Raw genomic sequence first — 20,094 nt, forward strand, 5'->3', positions numbered from 1 at the left:
TTGAATTGATTTACGGATTTCTAATTTTGTATGCCTTTATTAAAGTTATCTTATTCTATTACATGTAGTAATCAACAACTGGTTAAATATATTTTTACTATTCTTGCGCGCCTGCGCGAGAAAACTTATTTCGAAATTGATAGATATTTTTGTGGCACCCCCACCCACTCTCAATTGTTTCCCTAATGAACTAAGGCCTATGATCCATCCTTCCCAAATACTAAGACCATGCATCATTTTCTATTTTTACTTAATGTTTTCATGATTTACATATAATCTTCATCGTATAATTACACAAAATAATAATTAAGTCGGATACGTTATTCCTTTTTGATTGATTTCTTGTGTTTTTTATGTTGCATATTTTTTTGTTTGTTTTGTAACTTAGAAACGAAACTTAAGTGTCTGGCTTAATGAGTAAAAATAAAATTGGTTATACAATAAGGCTACGCTTTCATTAATCATTAAATAATCAGTTACTCCTCAATAATCTTCTGAGTGAACGCGCGCAGGCGCAGAACTCGCAAGGCCGACGGATCCAACAACAACTGGATATAGCAACTTGACACATGCATACATATTTTTGTTTTACATATTTTTCATGATTTATTTTTCTTGATTTAATGCCGCCGAAGTGATTTAAAAAAACAACATTTAAAATGTAAGAGTATATACTAGAAATTTGTTGTTGTTTGATTTGCATAGATTTCATAGTATTTTGCTCGTCTTATTCATTAAAACTGAGCAAACTATCTTATTGTTTGTAGGAAACAAATGCAAAATGATTTTAAATTTGTGCGCTGCTGTGTTGAAGGTCGCGTTGGCTTCCGATGAGGCAGAAAATGGGAGGAGAGGATGGTCTTCTCTGTGGCGAAGAACAAACGCTGGTATCTTAGAACTCAAAGTTGAACGAGTTATTACGGCCGCCGCCGCCTCCGTTAAATTGGAAGAATGAGCGGAACATTTGATTTGGATCGAAGTCGGCTAAAAAATTAATAAAATCATTAAGTATTTAATTTTCATATCTGTAATCCCATTCAAGCCTCACCTTGCTCTTGCTCTTCGATGTCCTGGCCGCTGTCGTAGCGGGATTTTTTGCGCGCATCCGACAGAATGGCGTACGCCTCGCCCACCTCCTTGAACTTGAGCTCCTCCTCCTTGCGCTCCTCGGCACTGCTGTTGGCATGTCGATCGGGATGGTGGACCAGCGCCTTTTTACGGTACGCCTTCTTGATCTCATCATCGGTGGCACTGCGTCCGATGCCCAGAATCTTGTAGTAGTCCTTTCGCTTCGACTTCTTCAGCGCAAACTTGGCTTCGCGGAGCAGTCGCTTGATCTCGGGAGTCTTCTCCAGCTGCAGCGCCGTCTCGTAATCGGCCACAGACTCCTCGAATTTCTCCAGATCGTTATAGCAGCGGGCGCGCAACAGCAGGGCCTTCAGATACTGGTTATTGAGTTCCAGCACCTTATTGCAATCTACTACAGCCTCGCGCAAATTTCCGATGCGTGTATTGACCAATGCCCGATTGTAAAGCAGTTTCGAATTGATATCCTTATTGTGCTCGTCGATCTTCAAAGCGTCCGTATATATAACGTGAGCTTCGCGATAGCGACCCGATTTGAACAGCATGTTTCCGTTCTCCTTCATCTCCTTGAGCTGTTTGCATTTGCTGCGCATCTGCTTGGACTTGTAGTGGTCCGGGTCAAGGGTCAGGGCGCGCTCAAAGTGCAGTATGCCCTTGTCCAGGTTATCGGTGTAATAGAGGCACAGTCCCCTCACGTAAATCGCATCCGCCGACGTGGTATCCAGCTTCATCACTCCCACGGCAATGTCCAAGGCCTCATCACAGCGTCCCAAAAAGGCAAGGCACTCAGCCTTGAGAAGGCGATATCTGGAAGAAGGACAGTTTGGGATTAATTTCTCACATAATAGCAATATACTTATGCTTAAAAAAGATATAACTTTGATAATTTGAATTTCCATTTAAATGAAAAACAAAAACCAATACCTATAAAATGAGTTTATTAAATTATAAAACAATTTACTTTAAAAAACTGTAACATTTTAAATAGTGTAAAGCAAATTGGGATTGTTTGTTTAACAGTGGTTAAATATTTTATTACCCTGCAATATTATGTTATTTGCGTTAATAGACAAAGACTTTTAGTTGTACAATTTCTAACAAATTTTTAAAATTGGTTTTTGCGGTAAAGCTGCATCTTTAAAATCCCGCAAAACATTCCAAAATTAACTAATATATTCGTAGTTAAACCAAGAAATAATTTCCGGTATTTCACTAATCTGAAATTCTGTGAAGTTTACTGTGGCGAGTCACTTACCTCAAGCAGGCGGGAGCCAATTTCAAGGCAATGTCCAGGTAGAAGACCACATTGCGGTAGGCCTTTGTGTCGTAGTTCGTCTGGATGGTTGTCTCCAGTTGGCGCAACTTCAGTGCCGCCGCCTGTTCGCCACTCGCAGCCGTGCTCTGCGAATTCAGCTCGGCAACCATTTTGACGGCCTGTTCGGTTCCAATGATGTCGCCCAGGGCCAGACAGCACTTGGCCACCCGGACGTAGGCCTTCTCGAAACCAGGATCGATGCGGATGGCATGGCGGGCATCGGCCAGGGCGCTATTATAGTTGAGCAGCATCATGTAGCAGGCGGCACGATTTCCATAGTACGCCGCCGAGTCCGGACACAACGATATGGCATCCGTGTAGAGCTTGAGTGCATTCTGATAGTTCTGCGCCTTGTATTGGTCGTTGCCCAGTTTCTTCTTCTCTTCGGCAATGCTGCAAGTACAGAAAAGGGGAAAACAATTTTCTTGGTCAATCCTTGGGGGCTCAGCTCACTGCACAAAAGAATCGGTCCTTTACATAGTCAACATAATTTGAATTTTTAATTTCATGTCGTCAGTCGAGGCGAAGTAACTGCCGCGGGGCAAGTCGCCGTCTGCTCAAGAAGAAATATACAAAACGGGCAGTACAAACTGGCACAACGAAAAGCAACAGGAAGTAATCCGCTTGCTGTGGCCCAGACGTCTTTTCCAAATGCACAGTGACACGAGAAACGTGACAAATGTAATGCACTTCCAATCGCATTTAATGTTTCTTTAAAACAATTTAGTAAAGTTGTCCATGTAATGGTTTATGTGCAATAAAAGTCAGTTAATAGTTGCATTACATTAATCTAAAGTATCTTTTAATGACCGATAAAAAAGTTCACGCAATTTATTTCTTTTTCGGTTAAAAATTTCATTTTTAATGAACATAAATTACAACTGTTAACCTTTGCTGGCAGTTGTTAATAGCAAATAGGAATAAAAATCAATAAAACATTAATCACGACAAAGGTTATCCAACATTATTTTGGAAGATATGAGTTTTGCCATTTTTTAAAAGCCAAATGCTCTTCCTGAATTAATAATGCACCTCGTTAGAAGCATCCGCTGTGGCCGATCAATTTGTACTCCTCTTTATCCGCTTCTGTGCCATTTTTAGCACACTTTTCCATTTGAAGGAAGTGCAACAACCTGCGCCCAGCTCAAATGGGCCAAGAAATTATGGCATCACAATGGACGCCAATAGGGCGACACTAATGCGGGCGCCAAAGAATCCCGAAAGCCAAAGAAATTCCCTATTTCCACAACCCCACCCCCAACCCACTTGGAGTTGTGCCAGGCAGGGTGTTTACTGTACCGAGCATTGTCGACAGTATTACACAGAGCATAAGTGCTTTATGCTTGGCTCGTTGTTGTTATTCTCGATTTTCACTCCGGCTGTTTGTTATTTATTTGCTTCTGGTTTCGGTTTCCTTTTGCCTATTTACTTTTTCTTCTGTGTGCCATTAAAAATACATAGAGATATTAAAAAAATTGAGGGGTTTCGTACCTTTTATCAAGCACCTTAATCAATGCATTTCTCAAATTTCAACTTGATTGAAGACTAGTAAAAGGAAAGTTTTGTACAAATATTTCATTTTAATTTCGTTGATATTTTCTAAACCATTTTATTCGCTCAACGCAAGGTTTTATTGAAATTTAAAAAGGTTTTATTTATCCAACAAGATTGATCATAATATAAAAAGAATTAAAGGTTATTTTTTTGGTCTTCTACTATCTTCATTTTCTATAAACTTCAAGTAATTTAACAACAAATTGCAGCAAGTATTTGATAATATTCCTTAACCAGCCTACACATTTTTTTCCCTACTCCATTTTAATTGCAGCTTGTAAAACGATGATTATAGAAAATGTGTGAGAATAGCATGCGAATAAGATACGGCGGGCAAACAAAAGATGTTAATTACTACTAAAAAGAATAATTTGCATTGCCTACATTTTTTTTCTTGTCTCTCCAGCAGACAAATAGAGAAAGGGCGGCAAGTGGGTGGTTGGTAGGTTTGGCTTTTTTTCAAGTGCTCAGCACAAAACTTTTAATTGCTGCCATAACTTGCCAAAGCGGTCGCGGCCTGAACCACAAATGGGGCCAAAATGGGGGTTTCGGATATCTTGGAGGGAGCGCGATTGGGGCGGCAGCACTCCAGTCAACAGCAGCAGTTTGCATAACAATTAGAGAAACCCATAAAAGTCAAAAATTCGCTCGCGCTTGATTGGGCAACATTTTAGAAAGCCATTTGTTAGGGCCTTCCCTTCAACATTTTCCCACCCTAAAAAGTAGGCAACGCGGTTTGCATTTGCAATTCAACTTCAATAAAAAAAGGAGACGTGGTAGCATCAACAGACATTTGCTAGCAAAAAATGAAAAAAAAAAAACTAAAGAGCTGATTTAAATTAAGTAGTGGGGAAAGGTGGAGAAATGGCTGGCACGCCCAAAAACATGAAAGCCCGGGCTAGATAAATAAAGCACAAAGGGGAACCGCCGCTACCTGAATGGCAGGAAAAACAGGTAACAAAAAATGGTAAACGGAAAGCGAAAAAAAGAACCGACAAACTGAAAGCAAAAGAATGAATGCAAAGCATGCAATGCAAATTTAAGCATGTATAGATTACATTTGCGGTCAGAATGATAGCCCTACAAATCAAAGCTTTCCAGAGGGAATTAGCTTTGTTATAAAATTTATTATTATTGGTTTGAGTATATATATTTCAAAAAAGTCCTTTTATGTTCCAATTATTTATAATGATTCTGCGCTAACAAAGTGATGGCGTTTTAAAAAACCTACCTATTAACAAAGGATAACCAAAAGTAATAATAAAATTGGCACAGTAGCGCAATTTGAAAAACTGAAAGAAAGTAATGTTAGATTTCTGCAAATGCTAAGCTTTTTAGCTTGAGAAAGTGTAGTTATTAATGTTAAGTACAAAGTAATCCATAAAAGGGCAGTAAACCCATTTAAGATATAATCACCTTCATTATTATTTTTTATGGCCCCTCTTTGAACTAAATTTGTGATCCCCACTGTGCGAACGTGTTGGTCTGCATATGCGATGCCTTTAGGTCAAAGCAAAGTTCAATGCGCGATAAGCGAAGTCAATGGTAGAAGAACATTCGAGGAATGTTATGTGCGAGTGGAATGGCGCTGGGATAGTGTGAGTTGTTCGGAATAATCATTCCCTCATGAATATGCATAGCTCGTCGGGGTGAATGAAGGGGGCTTGTGATGACAAAACTTTTCGCACAGCCAACGAAGGAAACTTGGACGCCGTGTGACATGTGCTGCAAGAATCATGCAAAGTAGATTGTCGGGGTGTCAAATCTATCAGTTAACTGAAGCGATAGCTGGAGACGCACAATTGGTACAGTGGGATCACTTGAGGTTGGAAAGTTTTCCACTCTTGTTGATTACTTTTCCAAACATTTACTTAAGTTTTATCTTGTGCCAAATTTGACCCCTTCAAATTCTTGAATAAATAACTATTTTTCGGAAATGCTTTTGGTTCTTACTATTTTGACTTTTAAAGTCAATGATAAGTTCAACTGATTAAGGATTCATTTTAAATATCAAACGAAGGACAAGAAGTTTTTTACCTAATTTCAGGAGGTTTCTTTACCAACACACCAATAAAAAGGATACATTGTTCTGAAGAATCTTTTTCATAAAATTTACTACAGTTGAAATAAATCTTCACTTGCAAACCACAAAAAATAAACTTCAGTATACAACATTTCTCCTTTCGTAATTTCCGCACAAAGTTTTCCGCCATATATCAAACTTCCCAGAGCACTGCCATTTGCATGCCATTAGCATCCTGTCATATCAATTTGGCTTTGACAACCGAGCAGCAACAGACAAACAAAAAAAACCAAACTCTCATTTCATCCGGCATTTCTACTTACCGCGGCAGAAATGTAAATTCCTCCGAACTCATATACAATTTATTGAGCATTGGATAGAGCGGAGGATTCAGACTTTTAGGGTTATTACTTTTCGGCATATGAAAACCGATGGATTTTAAACACCAACCATTAAGTGTCCAGTCAAGTGGCTGTATTTATTGTTATGATTTTTACACACTACTAACGCAAAAAGCTACAAAAATAATTGGCTATCAAAAGACTATTTTAGCGAACACTTTGTTATTGCTGGTGGTCTCTGGGAGCCAACGGAAGCGACTGATGTTGATGCTGCTGGTGGTGTTGCCGCTGTGACGCTGATGTTGCTGCCGTGCTGCCTGCATGTTGCAGCTGCTGCTGCTGGCGATGATTTTAATGCAATGGCACGTCGAGGAGCTTGAAACCGAGAACCAAACGTTACGAAGGCAAAAATACGACCATGTTGCCGGCGTTGTAATAACAGTAATGATATTTTTCAAATTTTTTTTGAAATATCTCTTTTGCACATCGAATATTAATTAATATATTTTTAAAATTTTGTAAGATTTGGTTTTGTGTTTGTAGTTTAAAAATCCTTTCTTACTCGCTATTTCAAATAATTTTTGTGATTATTCGTAGAAAATGCCAAATATTTGATGTAAAATATTATTTTTATTTTGAATATTAGTAGTAATTTCTCCGAAACGAATTTGCTTTTTTGCAAGCACTGTGCCTGCAGCGAGAGAGACGAATTCAAGAGAGAGTACAGAGAAAGCATTGCATTGTGCAGAGCGCATGTGAGAGAGTAAAGAGCGGTGAAATGAGGTGGGTGGCCTCTCTGCAGGTGGCTTTAACGATACGCCAGACAATGCCACTCGCCATTACACAGCCATTTGTTGGTCAATAAGAATAGGACAAAAACTAAAAAAAAAAATTGTATCGCAAAGAGCAAATACCCTAATTTAATTTATTTTATTATATTTTAGGTTTGTGAGAGGTTTTAAGAAATAATATAAAGCTAATAAAGTACAACTTGTTAGCTTAAATTAAAAAAAAGGTTTTTTAGTTATTGTAGCCCACATTTATACCTAATTTTTGTTTTTCACTGTTAAATGATTAATAAGTATGGTTTTTATGCTTTGTTAAACAGTTACTAATCAAAGATTTGCGGCACCCATTTAAACAAAGCCATTTCTTAGAAATTTAGGGCCTTTGGTATTGAATATTTTCAATAAATGTACATATAAAATAAATTATAGTTATTTTAAATCAATTTCAAAACTTCAGGAAACGTAGAATAAAAAAATGGCAGACATCTGCATCTGATATCCTTCGACCAAAAGTCAATATTTTACAACATCCTCCACTCTGAACCCCGTACAAATTCCACTTCAGTTAACGCAGCGCAGTCAACAAACCCTTTGCGAAAGCGCATATCAAATAGTTTACCCGTTTACCCATCACAACTAGCTTTGGGAGGAGCAAAGGCAGTGGGCGGAGAAGCGGGCAGCGGACATGACCTGCCACAAGTTGAAATTGCTTGCCACAAGACCCGAACGCACATAGATACTTATACCCACACGTTGGAAATACTTGCAGAACTACAGTCCAACTTACCTAAGCTAAATTTAAACTGTAAAAAGTTTTCTAAATGTAGCAAAAAAAAAAACCTTTAAAAGGGTGCTATTTATATATCTATATATTTTAAATTGAATCATATATTTTGGGAATAAATCCACTTTTTATCTTTTTGATCATGAAATTTACAAGTCTCAAATTTATGATCTTATAAAACCATTTAAAAGCGAAAGCAAAGTTTCAGAGATTTCTGGGTTACCCATACATTTATAAATTATACATAGATTAACACGAGCTTGGTTCCAGGATTCCATAATTTATATTTTTTTAATGACACATATTGGTTTTTAAATTAGTCAAGCTGCACTGTATTATTGTGATTCACGTGGACCACGCACAGTAGGTCAATGCGGGTTCTGAGCTTGCGTTTGAATTTGTTTTTGTGTTTGCCCCCAACTGCGTGAACCGGAAATGCTGTGCAGACATAATGGCGGCCGAAAATAAAGAGAACGAATAAAACAAAAACACTGTTGGGCGAAGAGCCAAAACCATCAGGGCTTAAGTGAATAAGGAGAAGTTTCCAATAAATAAAAGAAAAGCCAGCTTAAGAACGAGGAACAACTTTGGGGAAAATGGTGAGAAAGAGGGTATAACAAAGCTAATGAACCTAGCCAAGAGTCGGGTCTGAAACTTAAGCCAAATTGCTGGAGTTAAGAAGTTTCTGGGGGCGTCAACAAATTGCGGAGAACTTTTACAAAATAGAATGGAATCTAATAGAATTAACTTAAACAAGGAAGTCTTTACAATTAATTAAGGGCAGACCAAGTCACATCAACATCTTGGCACAGACAATATAAAACAATAATATTACTATTATTTCCTCAGTAATTTTATATTTTTTAATATAGTAATCCTTTGTATTTTTCCCTCAGTGAAGAAGCTAAGAGCTTGCTATCTATTGTCTGTGCAAGTGTGGGTTGAGAACTGATGCAAACAATATAAAATACATAATTGATTGTTGTCTCACACCCATCATCATCATCATCATCATCATCCGCATCAACATTAACATCACCATCGTTATAGAACACTTGCATATGGATGAGTTCGTGTTATATTGACACTTGCTTCAATTGAATTTATGGTCTCTAGTTTTGGGTCGTTGTCCGACCCATTATTTCATTTGCTAGCTTTGGAGGAGGTAAACGGGGAAAATGGTTTGGTTCTGCCAGTTGTCAGTTGTTTGCTATTTATGGCACACACAATACGTAATAAAAATATACACGTACACATGTCATCGGGATTTATGACGGTGGGGAATGTTTGCTTTCAGCTCTTTGCGACAAATCTATTAGATACGTGCCTAAAGTCCAATCAAATTCGATATTAACAAATACATAGTGTTCCAATTAGATAAATGTTGAGTTGTAATGGAGAAATCAATAACGTTCAATATTGTCATAATGAAACTTATTAACTTTCAAACAAGGATGCTAAAACCATTACAAAACACTTAATCTATGATGATTATGGAATGATTTACCTTTTTTGCAATGCAGCATATAGTTCTAATTATTTGCATATTACTAAAAACTTATTTTTATAAAAATGTTAATACTCGGCGTAGTAATTATAATAATAGATCAATATCAGAAAGTAAAAGTCGGGTGGTAGGGAAAATAAATATTTAAGTAAGCTGCCATGCTGGTACATAGCACATTTTAAATTTCTCCAAAGAAAACAAACCGTAAATCATAAGCCGGGAAATTCATTTCCCCTCGACACAAAGTGCCCCATAAAAATATGACCAAAGCGCAGCTAAATTGCGTCGCCAAACATATAATTTTAACTATCCCAGGAGGAGGTGGTGGCATTCACAGACAGGAGCTCTCCATACGGCACTGGCCTATAATTCTTGACTGGAAATGCATTTTGGGACAGAGGTTTCGGACTGGGACCGGATCGGGTTACCCATGTGAGTCATTTGTTTGTCTGGAGCTGCAATAAAATGCATGCAAAATTTAATGCTACTGCAATTTAAAACGCAATCTGCACGCCCACAGTAAGAGCAACTGCAACAAAAATTGCAACTGCAACAGCAACATGAGCAGCAGATATGCCAACAACAATGGCGGGGCATAAAAACATTTATGTCGGAGCAATAAACGACACACCCAGCACGAAAAAAAAAATAGCAGAAAGCTAAAAGACAACACAAAAACCAAAATTATAGTGCGGTAGCAATGCATTGTACATATTTTCCCCATGCTGCAGTTTTTTTTGTATTTCTTTTTTTTTTTTGGATAAGAATTTGCGCCGGCGACCTCAATGTGCCATATGCCAAAGCTTTGCTACCCAAAAAGTTGGGGCCAACACATGTGCCAAGAGACCCAAAAGAGACACCCTAAATGCTCTCCTAGGCGAAAGGACAGAAAACCAGAGGGGAAAATGGTCGAGAGCCATTGCATTTGGCAGCCCAGTTGGGCTCTGACATTTTAAAGAGATTGAAAACTGTTGAAAAGATATTTCTTTCGCCTGGTGCTTTTTGTTTCAGCACAGAGAAAGAAATATAAATATTTATTCAATTTCTAGGAAACATTTCTTTTAATATTAACTGAATAAATAATAAATTATTATTAACAGAACTCTGTAGAATATTAAAGCTACTTCTTTTTATAGGTGATTTTTAAATTTCTGAAAATTTGTATTCTATTTATATTTATTAAGGTTATTTTCTCTGAGTGTATTGGTGCTATTTTCTTTTTTGCCTTGATCAGATTGGTCAATGCTCTTTGCTGGGGGTTCGACAAGAAAAGTGTGTGAAGGGCAAAGGCTGGCAGAAAAGTCAAAGTAGTGAGTTGAGTCATTTTGGGCCCAGATATAAAAGTGTTGCTCATTAACAAATACATTTGTTTCTTGTTAAGTAAAATGTCTTTCGCTGGCTTTTCACCATGTGAAACTAGATAATTGGATCTAAGTAAAATCACAAAATATTAATACAAATACAAATTCATTTAATAAATATTGAACTGAACTATTGAACTTATACTTTCGCTGATTTCACCAGAAATCTGGGAAACAACTTAACATATTATTGTTGATTAATTGGTCCTATCATATAACCACTTATCGAAATGTCTGTCAGTTCTATTTATGACTGCTAAATAATATTGATTTATTCGTTTTTCTGTAGAAAATGAAATCTATTTTTGTACCCATGTCTTATCGTAATTATATAGATTTTTTCAAGTATTCCAAGAAATTAATGAAGGCTTTGGCGTTGTTAGTTTTTATATGTTTGTACAAAGAAAAGTCAATTTTTTTTTATACTGTATAAACTAACTTACTCTAGTAGTTTTTTTTCGTTTTAGCTGTGTAACTCACTCATCAATAGTATTATTCAACCCATTTTAAGGTTTGATTGTATCAATTGATTTTCAATTTCAACGCCTTTACACGTGGCGACTGAGAGACCGGGATAAATGAATATGCAAAAATACACCAGACGACACCCAAACACAAAAAATATATATAGACGCAACCGATTCGAGTACAAAATGTGCTTACAGTTGCGGTTACTTCTATGTGGTTTCAATACAATTTTTCTCACTACTTTTTAATATGTTTTAATTTTATACCGAAAAAAGCTATTTTAACAAGTTAATTTATTTTTAAAAAATATATGTTAATGAATTAAATTAAAACGTAATATTTCATAAAACAACATTTATATAAATAACTAAAGAGCTTGACATTTTTAAAAGGATTTTTTTTAATTTTTTGGTTTAGATATTTAATTTAAAATATAATTCCAAGTTGATCACATTCCTATTGTTTTGACCGCAGGAGTGTGATTATATAGGTTTATGATGTTTTATTTCTGGTTCCTTCTGCACTTTGTAATCTGTTTTAGTTAACATTTAATCGAGTTCGATGTGCAAAAAAAATAAACCCCTGAAAAACTTACTACAACATTTTATTCAGCTCGATGCCCGGATAGTTTGGGATTTATATAGATGTAGTTGGCTTTTCCGTCTGGTTTGAGTGGACTTTTATTGAGCATAAAGATTAAAGCTTTTTCTTCTCACTCCCGCTCTGTTTAGTTCGGGCTGCTAATTCGAATCCGATTTAAGACACTTTTTTGCTCATCACAAATAATTCGGCTTAATTTGATCGTATTATTGACAACGGAAATTTTTCGATTTTTGACAACGTAGAGAAGACAAACAACTCAAAGCGAAAGTTCTTAGGAGTTTGATGTATATATATATTTTATAATTTTCCCTTTACCACGCTTTTCACAATTTTCGCGACGAGCGCGGAAAACGACGTCGATCGACGCACTGCTGCAATTCGCGACTGAGTGGGCAGAGCGCCGATCCCCTCGATGATCCCCTCTGCCGGCAGCGACTGCAACGCAGCCCAACAGCTGACGCGGAGAGAGTCGAGAGAGGAAGAGCAGCAAGCAGAGGGAGAAACGTAAGCGACATCAAAATATAGCAACCTGATAATTAAAGGGGAATTGTGCTTGTGTGAACCGATTAAATTTAATTAGGTCAAATAAAACAAAAAAAAATTAATTGCGTGCTTCACAGCATAACATATTTTAGCAAATATGTATGTACTTATTTATTATGGAACACAATACTACGACTTTATGTACAAATTATAATTAATAAATATCATAAAAAAATACTGACAACAATTATAACAAAGCCAATCATAAAATAAAATACAAAATGTTTTAGGAAATTTAAATTAAAATTATATTTCTTTTTAGATTTAACAATTAGGACTTTGTTAATGCAACGATTGTAAGGATTTTTTCAGTAGTTCTTGCATTTCAAAACAAAGTTCATTATCCCACAATTTTCTTTTTTCATAACTCTTTCTCAAAATTTTTGAAAAGTTATTGCACTCTCACTTTCCTTGACTTCCTCATGTTGCTTTGTTTCTGGTAAACATTTTTATACGCCCCTTCTCTCAACAATATCGCTTCCCGTTGTTTAAAAAAACACAAGTTAATAAATATAAAAATCTATAAAGACCATATATATCTACCATATAGCTCGCAAAGTAAAGGCGTGCCGTGGATTTTGAATGAGACATGAACAAGATATCTGGCTGTCAGCCTTTAATTAATGTTTTATAATAAAACCAAAAATGGGAAGGCAACAGAACTGGAGAACAACATGAGACAGGAAGAAAGTTGTAGCTCTGACAAAAAGGTCGAATAATTTTGAGAATGTGAGAATGCAAAATGAAACCGTAAAATATGGCCAACCTGTTCCAGTTCACTATCAAATTGGGTCAAATCCAGTTGCAATTTAGTTCACATTCCTCTGCAACAAGTGAGTTGCATTGCGATTGCAATTGAAACCAGCAAAAACGAAAACTTGGCAACCAACGCCAAGTGAAAGTGCAGGCACAAACGAACAAAGCAATTAAAACCACCACTGCCATAATGAATGCGAAAAAAAAAAACAAAAGAAAAATAATGAACAAACAAAAAAAAACAAAAGCTTGAAAATTTCCAGAGAAATAACCACAAATTTCCGAATTAGCTGAGATAACGAAGCCGCAAAAAAAAAGATAATGGGGTAGCCAAGTTTCCATTAAACTGTAAATTTAAATGGTAAGCTTTGCAATAGCTTTCAAACTGTAATGGCGCCATCTAGTTAAATGCTTATTTACAAGCTGCCAACACCTACAGTTTGAAACTAAAAATGGAAATGTAATTTTCCCCACCCAAATGCACTCTCTGTTGCTCCACTGCAAAAAATTATATTTAGCTCGATTTTTATAACAGACTTTTATGATTATATTAAAGATTATTATTTTATAAATACATAAATTCATAACATAGAAAGGCTGCAGAAACACTAAAGTACGAATTTTTACGATTATGTGATTTTTACTATTTTCTTCCTGTGAACCTCTGTGTAAAAACAAGCTTCCAAGTCGTTAGAGGCGGCAGACTGGCTAAACTGGCTTCCAGATTCGATCCAGACAGATAAGGCAAGACGACACAAGAGACTCTCATGGGTAGCAGATGACAGCTGCCTAGGCTTTTTGACAAGATCTACGAAAAAATCGGGTTTTTTCCTTTCTGCCGGGGGAAATTGAGCAATTTTCCAATGCATTTAACTTAATGTTTACGATATGATAAGACTTGAGTGGCAATTAGTGGAGTAACCGTCTTCAGTAAAATCATAAGAAGCTAGGGGCATCGTGTTCAAAATGATAAAAATAAAATAGAATTCGGTTAGAATACTATAAATAAAATATTAAAAAAAAGCTATCCAAACCAATTTATACATTTTTAAGTTACGTGCATTTTCACATTTGTATCCCTTTACTTAGATTCATTAATGTGCTATCTTAATCTACACTGACCTTGCCTCATCATTTAAACGTAATGCCATTTGCCATTTTAAACATTAACACACTTCTCGAGGTATACAAAATCCATTGTAGAATCTTAAATTGAATTGAAAAATTACCTGACCAAAAAAGTTTAATTCGCGCTGGCCCCCACAAGTTGAGCATTACGTAATTTTGAGCTATTCTGCTATTGTCTTTAAGTGTGTGCCAATTCACAAAAACCGACAACATCCGCTTAAAGCTTCACCGTAACTATCAAGATCTTTAATATTGGAAACCATCAAAAAGTTTCGCCCATGCTTCTAAGTTTTTCTATATTTTTTGTTCGTCTATTGTGTTTCTTTCTAGGCTCGTGTCGAATCAATAATTTAATTGACCTACTTTAACTGGAGTCGAGCAATAACTTTTCGAGAGTTTCGTAGTTGGAGGCTAATTGCCCGAAGTTATAGTTGGCCAAAAGTTTAGCCAAAGCAATGGCAACATTGAAAATAGAGGAAAAAGTAAGCGCAAAACGAATTTTGGTCGAAACTAGGTTGATGACGTCTGCATTAGCAACATTGTTGATGGCCAATAAATGGAGCAAAGTGCTGGCCAAACTGTGCTTTAAGATAAGTTGAATACACCAAAAGTTTCTATATAATACAAATAACTTTTTTTGGCTTTAAGAATATTATTGTTTAAATACTTCTGAAATATATAAATAAAACAAACAGCGAGCTGATAAACCTTTACTAAGTTTATATGATTATATTGTTGTTTACCTTATTTCAAACCTTGAGCTGTGATTTTAAAAGCAATTCTAAAACTGACCTAAAGTAAACTTAATCAGCTATGTTCACGATTTTCTTATCAGCCATACAAAGCAAACTTTACTTATATGCTGTTATGAATGCGATAATGTTTTATTTTAATCACTAAAGTTTAGCTCAAACTGTATTTGACCAACTAATACAAACGAAAATGTCTCTACTCTTTGAGTTTTTCATAATCTTTGTTGAACCAAGAGTTAAAGGTTGTTGAGGGACTTTTAAAGCTTGACATTTTGAGTCGGGGGTGTGGGCTGATTGATTGTAGCATTGCGGATTTAATGATTGTTACTGCTCATGGTCATACAAGTTGGTCAAAAAATAACACAGTAAGCCAACAATAGCAAGTGAGTTGGTTTCTAAAAACGGATTCGAAAACTGGTATTACATAAAAGAAGAAAAACTTAAAGCACAAAATCCTTTTTATATTTATGTTTCCGTGAAATTGTGTGAACCATTTTTTTTTCAATTATTCTGCTCATAGATTACATAAAAATGTTCACCCTTTGACCGTTCTTGGCCACACCCAAACGACCTTGAACTTGACAGGGCCAAAATGTCGAGTCGGTGTCTAAAAATATGTAACAACTGCCTACCTTTCTTTTCCATGGCGAATAAAATCAATAAACTGATGCTGTAACCTCTGCCTGCAAATAAACTGAAAATTCCCCCATTTATCAGGTCGGCATTTCTAATTTATCAACAGGTTGACTCATAGTAGACGTGCAAACGGGTTCCCTCATCATCCGCTCTTCCCATCGTCATCATCAAGTTTCCAAGTAAGTGCAAACAACAAAAATTATAATAAACGTCTTTTTTCCGTGGGGATGAGTCAGTTTCGCCAGAGAAGAGAAATTTTTCCGCCTTTTTTTTTACCCAGTCCTTGAACCCTAAACGGCGAAACAAAATTACTAATGGAAATTAGAAAAATGATGAAGGCCTGAAAGCCAAGAGCGAATTTGTTTGCGCTTGGGTTCATTCACATTAGGTTTTTTGGACAACTTTTTTGGTAGCGTGTGTAGGCTGCCCCAAACTTTTGGCATTGTCTTTGTTTCTGTCTTTTGTCGATGACTGTACTTGACTTTGAGAGTTGATCAGTGATCGGGTCAGTTTCTCACATGAATCTCAGGGTCAAAAGATTGTATCCCCCTTTTAATCAATCACCTGACTGTCCATGCAAATCTTATCTATCCACAATTGATTTTGTTTTGTATTATTTGCGATTACTCATGGTAACCATCATCAAGCGACGCAAATCCTAGCGGAAACAACGTAATAAACACAAAAACAATTGCACAAAATATATCAAAACGTTTGAACACCAAAAATAAACTTGTTTTTCCAAATATATATATAATACTTTTATAGCCACACACGAATTACGTTTTAGTGTCAACTTCGATTACCCAAAACAAGGAAATAAAATTGCATTTTATTGAATGCAAATAGCAATTCTAATTTGGTTGTTATGGTTTGACTCGAAGCTTTTGTTTGGAAACAACGGGAAGTGAAAATAAAAACAAATGAAGCGTGGCGAAGACGAATTTATAACTGTTTATGTTGGCAAATTGGCAAATATGTGTGCAATTTAAATGTTTAATGTTGGAGGGGCCAAACCATTAGGGTTACACTAAAAATAAATACTCATCTTATTAAAAACATTTTTTTAATCATTTCAAGTTCAATTTTCCTTTAACTTTTTCTTAATTTCCAGCATACAGTGTTTCTAAAACTGTGTCTTACGTCCAGGCTTGTGAAATCAAACAGTCTTGAATTTCAAAATTTAACGTGCCCACACACACAGAAGCATTCAAAAACATTGGGCGGTAAGCAGAAAGTAAAACCAGTTTCCAACAAGAACTAAACAAAGCGCACCTAGCAACAACAAAGAAATTACAGTAAGGCCTTCCTAACTCAACTATGTTTTATTCTCAGTTCAATTGTTTTTTTAATTATTTTTTTCCATTAGAAATTTTTAGTTGAAGTAAATTAATATTTTTTTTATCATCAATGTGGTATTTGCACACAAAAAAAACAATTTGAAACTGGGAAATTTTTAATATATTTTATTTAGAAATCAAATTTAAATACTATATTTGTCATACGCCGCTTCGTGTTTAGCAAGCTTTACTGTAACTGCAGGGCGTGTGCGTTGGCGTCGCTGACGTTTTGTATCTTTTTTTCTATATTTATTTGCTACGTTTGGCTGCTGCCCATGACCATGTCAAATAGTTGCGACAAGGAGGTGAGGGGGCTGGGCGAGTGAGTGGGATAGTGATAGAGAGACCCCGGGCAATAGATTACATAAAGCAGCAATGCAAACCACATACTTTAAACACCTTGCTGTTATCGCACAGTTTGAAATGGATTGTAATTGCTCAGGTTTGAAGTCTCAGAACTATTAGTTGTAAACTTAAAACAGTTCTTTCTACGTTTTTGCGTCAGAACCTATTGTTAAGGTTGCAATTACTTCCCCGGTTTATATCCATCGATATATTGTATTGCACTATCTTATATTAATATTTCACTAATACAACTCACATTGGTTAGGTTTTTATTGAATTTTGACTGCCATTTGACCGATGTAGCAACATATAGCAACTTTAAGAATACTATTATTCGTAAAACAGTATAAGCTCGTATAAACATAGCGACAGTTTGAGAGTCATTTCTAAGGCACATTTTCAGGTGAACTGTTATCGTTGGTTTAGTAGGAACTGTAGAATTTTGCGTGTTTTTTTTTCTACTTACGTTGCCGCGTCCTTGGGAACAATTTCCTCAGCCGCAGCGGCGTTGGCGTCCACTGTCTGCTCCACGGTTAACTCAACGTCCATCTCGGAATTCGATGAGGTTTCCTCGCGTTCGCTATCGCTTATTACAATTACTTCACCGTCCATGCGTGGCAATGTCCAAAAGAACAAAAACAACGATCAGAGTCCAGTGCTTGCCAAACGTTATTATTTGTCAATTCCTTTTTTTTTCACAGTGGTTTCGCTTTTGCGTCAATCGGTGTGAATGTGTGTGTCACACGCGCGCTGCGATAAAAACTCCCGGACTTCTGGCACTTTCTTCACGGGCTGTTTCTTTTGATTTGTTACCGCCTTCGCTTCCGATTTAGTTGCACGTTGCTGGCCAATTAGTTGTTAATTTTGAAATTTTTATTTCGAATAGCCAAACGACCCGAACAGACGAAAAAAAGCGTGCCGTGCGATGCGGAGGGAAACATACGGAAAAGGAAAAAGTGTGACCGAAACTTGAGTCTCCAAATAAACCATCTTATCCGAAATATGTTGTCGATCTAGCCGTTTTAAATATAGCTATTATGTTACCAAGAACATAAGCATGGAAACGTTAGTGGAGAAGTATTTGAAAAAAAAATGTTTATTATCAATTATTTAAGCTTTTTATAAGTACGCTACGTTTCAATGTACCGAAAATTGTAGTCTAATCAAGGATTAACATTCAAATTGATTAAATGAACTTAAAAGTGTTTTTTTTTGTTATGCACATAGCTTGTAATTTTTCTTCTATATTTATTATTAATTTGAAAACTTCAAAATTGTTTTTAACAATGCTGATTAATTTGTTAAGACGTTTTCAAATACTCGCTTTTCTGTAAGGGAATCAGCTATTTTTTCCCAACTCATCTGCCACCACAAATTACGGTTGCTGCCTTTGCTATGTCTATAGCTAAGACTTAATCCATTACACGCATTTGGTAACTACCTTAATTTTCTAAGAAATAACTGAAAAGCCGTTTATAAAATGAAATGGTAACGTTAGTCTTTGGATGCGAAACTTGAACTGTTTTACTTATAAATTACATTTAATCTTCGTATCTTCATATCATAACCACTCGATCATTGTCTGTCCTAGTTAAAGTACCTAAAAGTATTTCCAAAAATAATAAAATAAAATCATAACATTACAATACATACATTGTTGTATGTATTAAACAATATTAAAATAAGTAGATAATTTTTTAACGATTTTTTACCACAGCTGGAAGTTTCCGCCTTCGGCCCTAAACTCGTCGTCATTCAAAAGCTTTGTCAAAGAGTTGGAACTTATAATTTCAGGGATGTAGTTATTATAGGTTGAGGGCTCTAAAAAACGATCCTTATAGATCCACATTCTTTGCTAACCATAGTCAGTAGTACATAAAACAGGAATCTTGTCATTATATAGCTACCTTTTGAAAATCTTTCTGTTTATCCATTCGTTTTTTTAGGGGTAGAAAAGTACATTTATTGCTAGGCACTTGGAACTGTGTGGTAACTATAATAATAACAAATTAGGCAGTATAATTTAATTTGTTAATAGCTTTTTAATTTACGTTACAGTTTAAACAGCTTAAGACTTATAACAAAGAGTGTAATCTAAGAGTTGCCAGAACTAGTTTTTTGCTGTGCGTCTGGGAATCGATTTCTTACAGACGACAGCTGATTTCTATGCTGCTCACTGACAAATGCTGACCGATTCAAAGCAGTTTACAAGCAGTTTGTAGTACAATTATGGCGCCTTAATTGAATTTGAATGGGATTAGGAATAATTATGTATTTTATTTAATTGAGTATTTTCTTTAACAATGGTTTTCTACAAGGCATTTTTTTTAAATACAATCTTCAAATACCAGATACACACAAACTTATTTTAAAACAACATGATTCGTTAAATGATTTAAACTGTTTTATTACTATTTAGTATATTCATTGGCAAATATAGAAAACGTTCTGTTAAGAACTTAACATTTATTTTTTAACCCCCCACAACTAAATAATAGATCTGCGACTCGTAGCTACGTAAAACCAATTATCTGACTGAAGCATATCATATATTTGACTTTTAGCATTACAAAGTATATCGTGTTTTCAGATTCACTGGAGTTTTAAAGCTAACAATAATACAAAATGTTATATTAAAAAAGTACGGAAGCATACTTTTTTTCTACAAACATTCCCAAAATTAAATTCTGAATCCTTTACTGGTTATCTGACTAAAGATCTGAAAAAAGATTGCATTGTAGCATTAGAAAACTAAAGAACTTAT

General features: G+C 35.7%; 1 protein-coding gene across 2 annotated transcripts; it reads right to left on the reverse strand.

Moving 5' to 3' along the window:
- Positions 1 to 233: 233 nt before the first annotated feature.
- LOC108052184 (dnaJ homolog subfamily C member 7) lies at positions 234 to 18,287 on the reverse strand. 2 transcript variants are annotated; one of them, XM_017134526.2, is made up of 4 exons: positions 17,797 to 18,287; positions 2,342 to 2,794; positions 1,049 to 1,893; positions 234 to 984 (listed from the first exon to the last, which is right to left on the reverse strand). In XM_017134526.2, exons 1-4 carry the CDS (start codon positions 17,940 to 17,942, stop codon positions 893 to 895), a joined length of 1,536 nt encoding a protein of 511 aa, XP_016990015.1. In that variant the 5' UTR covers positions 17,943 to 18,287; the 3' UTR covers positions 234 to 892. The 2 variants fall into 2 exon arrangements, with proteins under 2 accessions (XP_016990015.1, XP_016990016.1); XM_017134527.2 differs by lacking the exon at positions 17,797 to 18,287 and adding an exon at positions 11,823 to 12,118.
- Between the last annotated feature and the right edge of the window lie 1,807 nt (positions 18,288 to 20,094).

This window comes from Drosophila rhopaloa, unplaced genomic scaffold, assembly GCF_018152115.1.
Source record: "Drosophila rhopaloa isolate 14029-0021.01 unplaced genomic scaffold, ASM1815211v1 contig_2, whole genome shotgun sequence".
Classification (NCBI taxonomy): Eukaryota; Metazoa; Arthropoda; class Insecta; order Diptera; family Drosophilidae; genus Drosophila; species Drosophila rhopaloa.